Here is a 12,831-nt window from a genome sequence, read left to right on the forward strand (position 1 = left end):
ATATTTGCGCTTAGCGCAAATATCTCCAAAAGTTGATAATAGGAGATAGCGATGTTAGCGACTGTTTCCAGTCGCTAACATCTTGGCACGCCCACTTTGCATGTCATTAGTGATAAATATCACTGACATGCAAGTGGGGCCCAAGATGGTCGCTATCTCCTACTAGCTGTCACTAACTGGTGTTAGTGACAGCTACGTAATAGGGAGATCATTTTATCTCCGCTTTTTTGGCTTTTAAAGCCAAAAAAGCGGAGATAAACCCCCTTGATAATATGCCCCTACATGCCTTGAGCCCATTGGAAGCTAGCCGGGATGTCTGACCGGTTTCAAAACCAACTGACTCCATTGTAATGAGGCTGTGAGTATTGAAACCGTGAAGCGGCTCGGAAAGCCTCCAAACTACATTCAGAGACTATCCGCGCCTCATCGTAATCAGCCCCAGAGTATCCACGTGGAGCAGCACTTTAAGGCTGTGCGGCTCTGGGGGCAACCTCGGGAAAGGGGTGACATATCAAAACTAAGGGAAATTGAATCCATAGTTAATAAGCTGCTGGTGGAAGGTGAAAGGATGATGGAAGTGAACTAGGAGGGAGAGTCGAAGAGCCAGAACTTCTCATAGCGCTGTGAGTCTGAAAGCTGTAACGAGGAGTTAGTACGACTTGGAAGAGATCAGAGCCGGAGGAGTAGTATTGGTTCACTCCCCTACTCACAACGGTGCCTCCACACCGAGGTATGGTGGGTGGATGGTTGGCCCACAGATACAATCAGATCAGAGCCTGGCACTGGATCAGGTATGGGAGGTACCCAGAGGCCGGGAATAGCACGGCCCAGGTAGGGCCTGTTCTGGGCCTCGCAGGACACTAGGCCTGATGAAACCAAGGTACCAGAAAGTAATGTGTTACAGGGGCCAAGATTTGTATGATCACAGACGTCCTTGGTGCTCGCACAGAGCCTGCATTTAGTGTGGTTGGTGCACACAGACCCTTACATACCACTGGTCTTACAATGACCGATGACCTCACCTGTCGCCCGCTGCACCGCGGCCCACGCACAGGAGCGTGGCGGTGGTCTGTTCCTCGCCATTGGTCAGCTCCTGTTGAATGTCCCACTGGCCAGCCCCGCTGACCCTCACGGACACCACCTTCACTCCGGCTGCTGCCTTCATCCTGGTGGAAACAAAAAAACACTGGTTTAGCCCAAAAACATCAACTAATAAGCATTGGCAAAGCCAATAGGCTTCACTAATTGTATGCTAATGGTGATAATCCAGTAAAATCTTCTGGTATCTCAAAACTATACATTGAATTCAATGTTTTTAGTCTTTATAAATGGCTTGGTTTATCTTTCAAATACTTTTCACTGCCCAGAATTGAAAAAGAATAGGGTATTGTCAGAATGAAAAGGCAAATGCTTGCCAGGGACTAATTTACTTTCCAAAGGATTCAGTTAATTGGTTTTCTGCAGTAGCCCAGAAGTGCCTCCAGAAGTGTTGTGCTAAGTACACCTTCTCCCTCAGGCATCAACGGAGTAAGTGCCGCAGCGCGCCCTTCCCCCGGCGCTATAAAAGCCTCTGTGTGCCAAAGCTTGTGCTTTAATGAAATATGTGACATGCAAGGGATAAAACAAAAGCAACTCCTAATTTCTGCCCTTCAGCCACACCCCAGGAACAATATCCTTGTTGCTGTAACTTTACAGACAAGTAGGGTGAGTGGGGAGCAACACAGTGTGGAGAATATGGGGTCAGGGCAGGTACTGAGGTGGGAAGAAGCACAAGAGGGAGACACAGAAAACATCTGTACTCTCGTGGAGAGCTGAAGGGAAAAGAAAAAAGTAGTTTTGTAAATTTGAACAGTGGAAGGGGTACACGTCAACCAACCAAAAGAAAGGTGAAGAGACTATGCTTCAGGGGAGGGACAAACACAAGAAGAGGAGAGAAAGCCATTGAATAGGAAGCAAGCAAATAAGAGTGACAATAAAGCGAACCAATAGCAAGCAATGGGCGGGCTGCATGCAAGGTCACAACAGGTCTTTTGCAACCAGGCAGATTGCGGAGTCCTGTATGCAAAATCCTGCATAAGAATGCAGCACCCCTGTCTTCCATTTTGACTTCAATGTTTATATGTGCACACACGTCCCTTCTGACAGCTACCTACTTCTAGAACATTCCAGAGCACCTTGAATCTTGGAGCTCTTACTGAGCCTGTAAAAGCGAGTGTGTGAACAGGCTGGTTCTGCAATGATATGTCCTGGACTGGACAATGCTGACCGGTGCGAATAGTTCAGTGCAGCTGCAGCACGGAACTGCACGGTTATGGCATCAGGACCAACACTGCATGGCCAGTCAGCCAGCACGACACTGCTATCAGGTCTCAGGTTCAGCACCACAGACAAGTCTCAAGTTAAGCAGTGTACTGCGGGCAGGTCTTAGTACCAGCACTGCACTGCCATTCGGTCTAAGGATCAGCACTGCACTGCTATCCCATGTCAGAGTGAGTACTGCACTGCTGACAGGCATCAGAACAAGCACTGCACTGCTGACAGGCATCAGAACAAGCAAGGCACTGCTGACAGGCATCAGAACAAGCACTGCACTGCTGACAGGCATCAGAACAAGCACTGCACTGCTATCCCATGTCAGGATGAGTATTGCACTGCTGACAGGCATCAGAACAAGCAATGCACTGCTTACAGGCATCAGAACAAGCACTGCACTGCTGACAGGCATCAGAACAAGCACTGCACTCCTATCCCATGTCAGAGTGAGTACTGCACTGCTGACAGGCATCAGAACAAACACTGCACTGCTGACAGGCATCAGAACAAGCACTGCACTGATATCCCCTGTCAGGGTGAGTACTGCACTTCTGACAGGCATCAGAACAAACACTGCACTGCTGACAGGCAGCAGATCAAACACTGCACTGCTGACAGGCATCAGAACAAGCACTGCACTGCTATCCCATGTCAGGGTGAGTACCACACTGCTGACAGGTCTCATGGTCATCACTGCACTACAGATAAGTCTCAGGGACAGCACGGCCATCAAGTCTGAGGGTCAACGCCACAAGTCTAGTGGGTCTCAGCAGTGCACTGCTAGTGGAACTAAGGCTCAGCACTGCACAGCTAGTGGGTCTCAGCACTGCACTGCTGGCAGGTCTCAGCACTGCACAGCTAGCGAGACTCAGGCTCAGCACTGCACTGCTGGCAGGTCTCAGAACTGCACAGCTAGTGGGACTAAGGCTCAGCGCTGCACTGCTGACAGGTCCCAAGGTCAGCATTGCATTGTTGACAGGTGACTGCAAGAGCACTGCACCAGGCATCAGAACCAGCACTGCACTGTCAGACTTCCTTCACTGCTAGTCAATGACACACTTCCTTCACTTATAGTGATGTTCACACTTCCTTCACTGCTAAGTCACTGCCACACTACTTTCACTCCTAGTTGTCGTCATGCTTCCTTTACTTTGAGTCGTCACACTTCCTTCGCTGCTAGTCTTTGTTTCACTTCCTCAGCTGTTGTAAATTAGCAGCGATTAAGTTGAGCGTTAGCAAAAGACATCTTGGTTTCACCGTTGTCTTGACATTTGATGGCATCCATTTTGATTTATGGCAGCCATTTTGTCTGCCACATGTTACCTCGTGTCGACCATGTGCGTTGTCCTACCTTTCTGCTCATGGCCTTTGAATCTGCCCAGCAACAGGCTATTAATAGCATCTCAGTGTTTGCTGCTGACCGTTAGGGTCCACATCTGTTAATTGTAAACTCTAGATTGGAATGTGTTAGCCGAGACCCCAAGACTGTTAGCTCCTCCCACTGATCGATTGTGCTTCTCGATATTACCTTATATGGACATAAAATGTGCTCTTATGCTTTGTACCGCCCTCTCTTGAGCCCCTGTGTGGATATAAATAAACCATGTGTTCAGTAGCCCTTTGTGCTACTTCTCGCAGTACCAAAGGGTACTGGTTGAATTATAGCACCACCTCATGAGGTGTAATAAACGTTATGTTTTGTATTTCCAGTTTCCGTGCCAACTTTTTCCTTTGGAGTCTGAGGACTTTGTGCACAGAAGGGCGAACCCCTTGCACTAACGGGTCTGGCTGAGGCCTGTTACGACAAATTGGCGCCGGCACGTGGGGCTCATTGGCGACTCGGATGCCCGAAGGATTGGTCGTGACGACGGTTCGGAACTTCGCTGAGGACGCGATCGCTGCCAGAGGAGACCAGAGTCTTGGCACCTGAGGCGGTTCTTCCCTACTTTCTGATCCGACCATCCGGGCGGCGCCGGTCCTCGACTGAGATCTCTTCTGTTGGTTTGCCGTGCAGTGACCGTTTGGTCGAATTTAGAACTTGGCAGTTGGAACCTGGACAGCCTATGATTGGTAAGAGCCGTTTTGCGGCGCCTGTTGTAGGTTTTGGAATTTGGATGCCCTTGAGTGGTAAGGTAGTTTTAGGAAACGCTTACCGTGGCATATTTGTATTTGGGAATAGACTAGTCTACTTGGATTTGTATGTGCATGTGGGAAATATATGTGTTGCAACTCATATAGGCAGGTAATGCGAGGACTTTTCCTCAACTTTTGTTTGTATAGCGCGATGTACTAAGAAGGTACCTTAAGCGCTCTTTCCCTATAAATAGTGTATATTTTGCATTATTTATTTTGACATGCCTGTTTTTAGCGCACTTCGAAGGTTGTGCTGCTTTTGTAAGGGTACCAGTTTACGACTTGAAGAATCGCAGCCGACTCCCCCCGAGGGGACACCTAATAGAGATATGTATGTGAAATTTGGTCTTTCTGCCATAATGTACAGCACGTTGTTGCACAAATATACCAAGAAGGATCCTGAGTTACGGTGGCCACTGCATGGGTCATTCGATGCGCGAAAGGTTGAGTATGTGGAACGATGTTTGTTTGAGCGAAAGTCTAGGTGTGATATGTTTGAGAGTTTGCGAATGTGGGAAAAAGAAGTACGGCAGCAAGAGAAGCGTGAGCAAGCGTTGATTGAAAAAGAGCAGCGAAAGAGTGTGTATGAGAAAGCGCTTGAGTTACGAAAGAAAGAAACGAAAGAACTGCAGGAACGAGAGGATAAGGAACGTAGATTACAGATATCTGGCCAATATTCTGTCCGACAGCCTCTCTATCCTGTCCTTAATAAACCGCAAGATGATTTTTTGTTATTAGATCGACCTCCACCCCCGTATGCCGTTCCGACCGCTCCGTCCGGAGGCGATGAGGACTCTGACTCGGAGCAACAGAAAATGCGGGATACTCGATCCATGTTATCAGCTGAACGTTGGTCCGAACTACGGCAGGCTGCTCGCAAAGCACAGCGTAGTACTCATTCTGCTCCTGATCTCTTAGCTAGCATGAAGGATTGGTCAGAAAAAGAGCAGATATATCTTTCTGCGATATTTGCTGACGAAGTTGTAGAAATGTTTCGAAAATACTCCTTGGTGTTAGAACCAACTGATATAGCGAATGATCATACACTGTTACGTGATGGCTCTTTTGTTTTTTCTCAGGTACCAGACGCGATTAGACAACTGGTTAAATTACGGAATGAGGCGTTCCAGCTGAAGGAGCAGAAAAAGAATGCGGAAAACATTCCACAGTCCAATCCGAATGGAGTACCGCAGTCTTCCTTCTCCGAGCCAGATAAGAAAAAAATCTGACTAAATGAGACCCATGCGGGAAGCCGCACCCTTGTATGTTCCTCCTAAAGGAAAGGGAGATGATGATGATAAAAATTCTGCTGATGCCAAGGGTTATTTCATTTATAATTGGGTGTACACTCCTTGGAATAGAGCAGATGTAATGGCGCTTAAAAATGCGTTGCCTGACCCGCGTAAAAACCCAGCGGCCTTTTATGAGAAAGTTGAAGGCGCCTTAAATTCTTGCACTATGACCTTACGCGATATAGATTTGTTTTTCGGTTTAATTTTGCCCCCAGATATGTGGCGGACTGTTCGTAAAATCGATGACCGTACTACTTTTGGTGCCGAATGGAAAGATCTTGAACGGCTAGACACCGATAGAGAGCCCGCCCAAAAGCCGCATCGATTAATATTAGATCTTCCTGCCGCCATTTTGACGAAACTTAAAACGATTATTCCCCCTAAAAAGATTGATTGGACTGTTCTAGCATTGTGTAAACAAAAGACTGACAAATCGGTTTCTGATTTCTTTACACGTTTTGAGGAAACCTTTCACGACTTTAGCGGCCAGTCTTTAACAGATGATACCGGTAGACATTTGTTTGTCGATAAATACGTTACAAATTTGTTACCAGGTATAGCCAGCCGTCTAAAAGCTAGTGAAAGTTCTTGGACTACTTCCTCTCCGGCTTCTGTTTTAACGATGGCTCAATACTATGAGCGCCAAGAAGCAGAGGCGAAGGGGAACGAGGACAAGAAATCTAAAGAGTTAAAAACGAAAGTTATGATGGCCCAGGTATATGGCCCGCCTTCTAGAGGTTATGAAAGCGGTTTAGAAGCGATGTTCCCAGCTTTTCAGTAAACTGGATAAGGTTTGTAAGTGAGGTGCCCGGCTCTAATGTAAACTGGACACGGTTTGGAGCAGAGCTGGAGGACACACAAATGGCACTTCAGATCATGGTTGTTCAGAAGGAGCAACATTTTTAGTATGGTGCTTTTAATGGGAGGGTCCATCTTCATCCGAGATCAGAAAAGTCAATTCTTTTGTCACCAAATTAACTCTGCACAAAATTCTGCTAAACAACTATATCAAGTGGTATCAAAACTAGCGGGGCATGGTCTAACACCCCCAACCATAAGGGTAGCCCTCCTTACTGGATTCTAGTGACCCCAGCATATCTTCTCTCTCTTAAAGGGATTTTATCCCTCCGGTTGCTCAAAATCCAACCTTTGATGAATTCACCTCAGTATCCGCTGATATCATCCTACCCTTCATTTCATCATCAAAATCAGGATCCCCTGAGGATCAATGTCCCCCGGATATTCTCAAACTTGACCTAGATATCATTGGAACCAATCTGTCTTCCATATTCAATTCTATGTTTAAGACTGAAATCTTCTCTACTGTATGGAAAAAGACCATTATCAAGCCTCTTATTAAAAAATCTAACCTAGATCCAGCTGACACGGCTAGCTACAGACCGATTGCTTCTCTGCCCCTCCCGGCAAAAATTGCTGAGAAGTTGATGAACAATCAATTAACCCAGTTCGTCGAGCAACATCATCTACCTGATGACACGCAATTCGGTTTTAGAAAGGGACATGGGACAGAACCGCACTTATTAAAGCCTCAGATGAGATTAGAAAAATAATGGATAATGGAGGAGCCGCGGTTCTTGTCCTGCTCGACCTTTCAGCGGTATTTGACTCGGTCGATCATGCTACTTTGATCGACCGTGTCACTGCATTGGGAATTGAACATATGGCTAGAGCTCTGCTTGCGTCTTTTATGGCCGATCGTTCACAATCTGTTATGCTAGGCACCTTCACATCGCCTCCTTTTTCATTTCCCTGTGGAGTCCCTCAAGGATCTTCGCTAAGTCCAACGCTATTTAATATCTGTTGGACTTGGCTCTTCTGGCAGGTTCACCCCTGAACTTTTTGCTTTTTATTTGTGACCTGGGGATGGTGATTCTTGGTTTCTGCGCACTTTTCACTGTGTCCCAGTGGAAAGTGCGTGCGCACTCTGAGTGCGTGTGGTGAGATAGGCCTGCCCTCCCATAGGAATGCATGGGGAATGTATGTGTCCCTGGTAGTTCCTGATGCGTGGGGTGTGCAGGCTCGAGTCTGGTATGTGCCGACTCGTGTGATTGAATGCTGCGCAATGATGCGTGCAGCGCGTTTGTGTCTAATATGGAAGTGCCACTTCTAGAAGTGTGCCTGTCTGTGCAGTGAATGTGCTGGCTTGTGATTGGCTGGAGCTCGCTGGTGTGCCAGGCTCCATGAGTCATGATGGGTCTGCCCCGGTGGTGAGTGTTGAGATTAGCATGTGTGATGTGAGGGAGTGGTGCACTTGGGACCTGAATAGGGCTGGGCTTTCCCCACACAATGCTGGCTCCACCCCCTGTGGTGTGTCTAATGTCCCTAGCCTGGCCAGTGAAAGGAAAGGGTGGTTGAGCACATCACAGTGCTCCAAAACCAGCTGCGACTGGTTTTTCCCCCACCCTGCACCCTGAGACAAAGGAATTCACTGTATAAAAAGGGGCTGTGTCCCCTTACAAAATGTTCTTGTGTGCCTACTTGAATCTGCCAGGGGCGTGCTGCTGCTGGGGCCCAGGGGAAGGCTTGCCTCCCTGGGCCCTGCCCTGGGCCCTGCCCTGCCCCTGGACTGCTGATGCCCTGGATTACTGGAGGAGCTATGGGGACCCCTCTGCCTGGCCTGGGTGCTGGAGGACTTCTTTTGTACCCTCCTGCCCTCTGCCCCTAAGAGGACCTTGCTGCTGGGGCCCTGGTTTCTGAAAGGGGTCATTCCGTAGGGCCCTGGTGCTGCCTGTGCCCCCCAGCGCCTTGAAGGGCGCTTTACTTGTTCACTCTGGGCAGAGCGCTGTTGTTTTACCTCGGAGGGAAGCGCTCCTGCCCTTTATTGGCCCCCATTGATGCATTGGCTAATAGCAACGCGGGTGCCCACCCCGCTCATTTTTGTATATTTTATAGCCGGTGCCTACCCGGCGTTATGCCCGTTTCTTTATTGTATCCTACGAGGGTGCCCACCCATCGTTATTACACCCGAAGCAGTGATGGCGCCACTGCCGCGGCAACACAGGAAGTCCGGCGGCCCGGTGCCTGGTGTAGGGCGGGACTGCCGCTTGCTTCGAGGAAGTCCCGCCTACCGCAGCACCGTGATTGGCTGCCCGCCCCGCCGCAAAAGGAAAAGGAAGCTGCACCGGTGGAGATCTCCTGCGGCCCGGGGCTCCCATGAGCTGAGGAGAGCCCCGGGGCCGCCAGCAGCAAGAGAGGAGCGGAGGGGCTCGAGGCACATTGCAGGTGCCTGCCCCGCCGCCTTGAAAAGAGAGAGCCCCTCCCCCCCGCGCCGAGAGCCGGTAAGTTGAGACGGCTGGGGCGAGGGGCCGGGTAGAAGGCCACATGTGCTCCCCAGGCACCCGAGTGGTGCCCGTCGTCAGAGCGGCCCCAGATGGCAGCGGGCCGCTCCACCAATGACTCGTGCATAGTTTCAAGGGCCACAGGAGCCTGTGTCCCCCGGAGCCATGCGCGCCTCCAACGAAGGCCCCCGTCCAGAGAGCCGGTGAGTACAAGACGGCTGGAGAGAGGGGGGGGGGCAGAGGCACCCGGTCAGAGCGGCCCCGTTCGCACAACAGGCCGCTCCCACGTTATGGCCTCAGTGTCCAGTCTTCTGCTTTGGGCCATTAGTTCTTGAAAAGCCTCAGTGAGGAGCGTGGAGCATATTTACTCTGGGGCCATATATTGTAAGAGCCCCGTGTGGCCCGCCATGTGCCTATTTATTTAAAAGCGCAGCCTGCTCCTCAGTGCTTAGGGGAGCCAGTTCTTCCCCTCATTGGGCGCAACCTTATTTCAGGAGCCAGAGGGATCCCTGACACCTGCCTATCTCCAGAGCCCAGAGGGCTCCAGCAGTTTGCGCAGTTTTGGTTCCTGAGGGGCTAGTGAGAGCCCCTGGCGCAATTTGCTTCCCAGCTGCCCAGCAAGTAGTGGGCAGCTGCACCGTTTAGGGTATTTTCCTTTTAGGGACCTGTACTTTGGACTAAGAGTGAGACGCACTCCTCCATCCCTACCTTGGCCTTCCCCAGCTGCGCAGCACTTAGTGCCAGCTGCAGCGTTTAGGCCCTGTTCTGTCCCTGTCCTCAGCTGCCCAGCAAGTAGTGGGCAGCTGCTACGTTTAGGTTATTTTCCTTTTAGGGACCTGTACTTTGGACTAAGAGTGAGACGCACTCCTCCATCCCTACCTTGGCCTTCCCCAGCTGCGCAGCACTTAGTGCCAGCTGCAGCGTTTAGGCCCTGTTCTGTCCCTGTCCTCAGCTGCCCAGCAAGTAGTGGGCAGCTGCTACGTTTAGGTTTTTGGCGCAGTGGCGCAACCTGGTCTTTGTTGTGAGTTATGTGCTTCTTAGGGTGCTAGGAAATGTACTGTGTGTTGTATGTTTTGCGCACCCTGTGTTCTGGTACCTCTGAATGTGTTTTTATGCATCATGTACAAAGTTGCTTTCCTTACACCGCTGAATGTATGTTTATGCATCATGTGTTTTCTTCTCCTACACCTCTGAATGTTGTGATGCATCATGTGTAATGTTCTCATGTTTATACCCCTAAATTTATTGTGATACTTAGGTGGTTGTTCTTCCTAGTACAGGTGTTTCTTGTGAGTTCATGGTTCCCTGTGTGACATTCTCCTAAGGTAGTTAGGGTTGCGTAGGTGGTACTTACCTCTTACCAGTGATTACTGGTTGTGTGCTACAGGATTATTTGGTGCTTAACTATCTCCAAGGGCTTTATACTGAGCTCGCCCCATGACCAGAGTCCCAGGACCAGTGGACTCTAGTGTGTCTTCCCTGACAAATTGCTGGGACTTGTCTGATCTCCTTGGGCCGCTGGGGCTTCGCCTGAAGTGTGCCTTGCTCACTCCCCTGCAGCTCGTGCCTAGCCGCCCCCGCCAAGAGACGCACCGCTCCTTGTGAAGCCGTGCTCTGCTCCGCCTGGGCCGCCCGCATCCTGCACCTCGGCAGCTTGTGCCTGGGCCGCCCTCATGCCTCGAGCCGCGCTGCTGTCCACTGAGCCGCGTCCGCTTCGCTGGGCTGCCCGCACCCTGCCCCCCTCCTCCTCTGAGCCCCAAACCTTGGTCGCCCCAACCAAACGCTTGTAGCGCGTGGGTCGCCACCGCCCGCTCAGGTCTACTGAGGAGATCACTCGCATTATCCCACGCAACCAGAACGGAAGGTACGGTCCGTATCCGCCGCCAGTTAGTATATGTTCTATGTTCTACAGGTGTTACTTCTACAAAGTGCTAATTTTCCCAACAGCTAGTCCTAAAAGTGCTTATTCCTGACAGTGGTCCAGGTGGCCCTGTCTTGTACATATCCCCTGTAAATTCTGCCCGTGCCTGTTGGCATATTGTAAAGTGTGTGTTTCTATCTAATGTGTTTTGGTGTAATACAAGGGCTATTTTTATACATAACCTGGTGTGGAGTTTCCTTTGTGGTGGGCCTTGGGTGTTGTTGCTGGGGTGCGTGCGCAAATACTTAACTCACATCGCCTCCAAGTTTAGCCTTACTGCTCGTGCCACGTTACCAAGGGGGTGAGCAGGGGTTATCTTGGCGTGTAACTCCCTTGCCCTGACGTAGGAATGGTGGTCTCTGACTGACTTTGGCGCAAGCCTTGGCCAACCAGAGATGCCATTTCTAACAATATCTATATGCTGGACTTGGCGAGAGTCATCAAATCCTATATTATGGGCCTTACCTCTTATGCTGATGACACCCAACTTGTGTGAGCTCTACACAACGATGGTGCTAGGGTTGCAGCCAACTTCCAGAAAGGAATGCTTGCTATAAGCTCATGGATGGCAGACAATTCCTTGAGGCTGAATTCTAGCAAGACAGAGGTCATGATCTTCGGTAATCTGACCCCGGCCTGGTCAGCTCCGTGGTGGCCATCCGATCTAGGAACACCCCCTACCCCAGTCACCAAAGAAAGAAATTTGTGAGTCATTTTGGACACCAAACTTACTTTTATGGATCATGCCAGCTCGGTGGTCTCATCTGCATTTCACTCTATTAAAACTATAAAAAAGCTTCTCCCTGATCTTCCAGCTTCAGCTGCCAAAACACTGATCAGTACTTTAGTAATGTCCAAAGTGGATTACTGCAATGGACTCCTGATCAATGCACGAGAAAAAGTGCACAATAAATTCCAGCTAATTCAAACGCGGCAGCTAGACTCCTGACAGGCACCCCCAAATTTAAACCTATTTCCAAAGTGATTCGCCAACTCGACTGGCTGCCGGAGTCAGGAGCAGAGCCAAGTTCAAGGCGCTCTGCATTGCCTATAAATCCATCCACGCAATTTGCCCCAAGCTTCTCAAGCAGTCTCTTTCCCCCGACACTCCCTCCAGACAACTCCGATCATCCAGCACTAATCTTCTTATTGTTCGACAGATAAAAAAGGCATCATGGGGTGACAGACCGTTCCTACATGCTACTACTAAACTTTGGAATAGACTGCCTTCCAACATCAAGACTGGCCCCTCCCTGCTTGTTTTCAGGAAACAGATAAAGACCTGGCTCTTTAACCAGTGATCCGTCTCGTCCCCTCTGCTTTGTTCTTCTGCAGCGGCGAGACACCTTCTGGTAGATGTGCGCTTTATAAAATGCATAAATAAATGAGGGAGGGGCCATCTTATCTGAGGTTAGGGGGAGGGGCCATCTTATCTGAGGTTAGGGGGAGGGGCCATCTTATCTGAGGTTAGGGGGAGGGGCCATCTTATCTGAGGTGGGGGGCCATCATATCTGAGGTCAGGGGCCATCATATCTGAGGTCAGGGGGATGGGCCATCGTATCTGAGGTCAGGGGGAGGGGCCATCATATCTTAGGTCAGGGGGAGGGGCCATCTTATCTGAGGTCAGGGGGAGGGGCCATCTTATCTGAGGTTAGGGGGAGGGGCCATCATATCTGAGGTCAGGGGGAGGGGCCATCGTATCTGAGGTCAGGGGGAGGGGCCATCTTATCTGAGATCAGGGGGAAGGGCCATCTTATCTGAGGTTAGGGGGAGGGGCCATCGTATCTGAGGTCAGGGGGAGGGGCCATCTTATCTGAGGTCAGGGGGGAGGGGGTCATCATATCTGAGGTCAGGGGGGAGGGGCCATCGTATC

At 50.1% G+C, this 12,831-nt stretch overlaps 1 protein-coding gene across 1 annotated transcript in view; it reads right to left on the reverse strand.

Annotated features, from left to right (window-relative positions):
• The window catches only part of LOC144792829 (transmembrane protein 132B-like), a 313,741-nt gene that overhangs the window by 247,292 nt on the left and 53,618 nt on the right, over positions 1 to 12,831 (reverse strand). The window contains exon 2 of the mRNA XM_078668025.1: positions 1,023 to 1,166. Coding sequence (XP_078524151.1) covers positions 1,023 to 1,166 — 144 coding nt within the window. The remainder of the gene's footprint in view (positions 1 to 1,022; positions 1,167 to 12,831) is intronic.

This window comes from Lissotriton helveticus, chromosome 11 (genome assembly GCF_964261635.1).
Source record: "Lissotriton helveticus chromosome 11, aLisHel1.1, whole genome shotgun sequence".
NCBI classification, from domain to species: domain Eukaryota; kingdom Metazoa; phylum Chordata; class Amphibia; order Caudata; family Salamandridae; genus Lissotriton; species Lissotriton helveticus.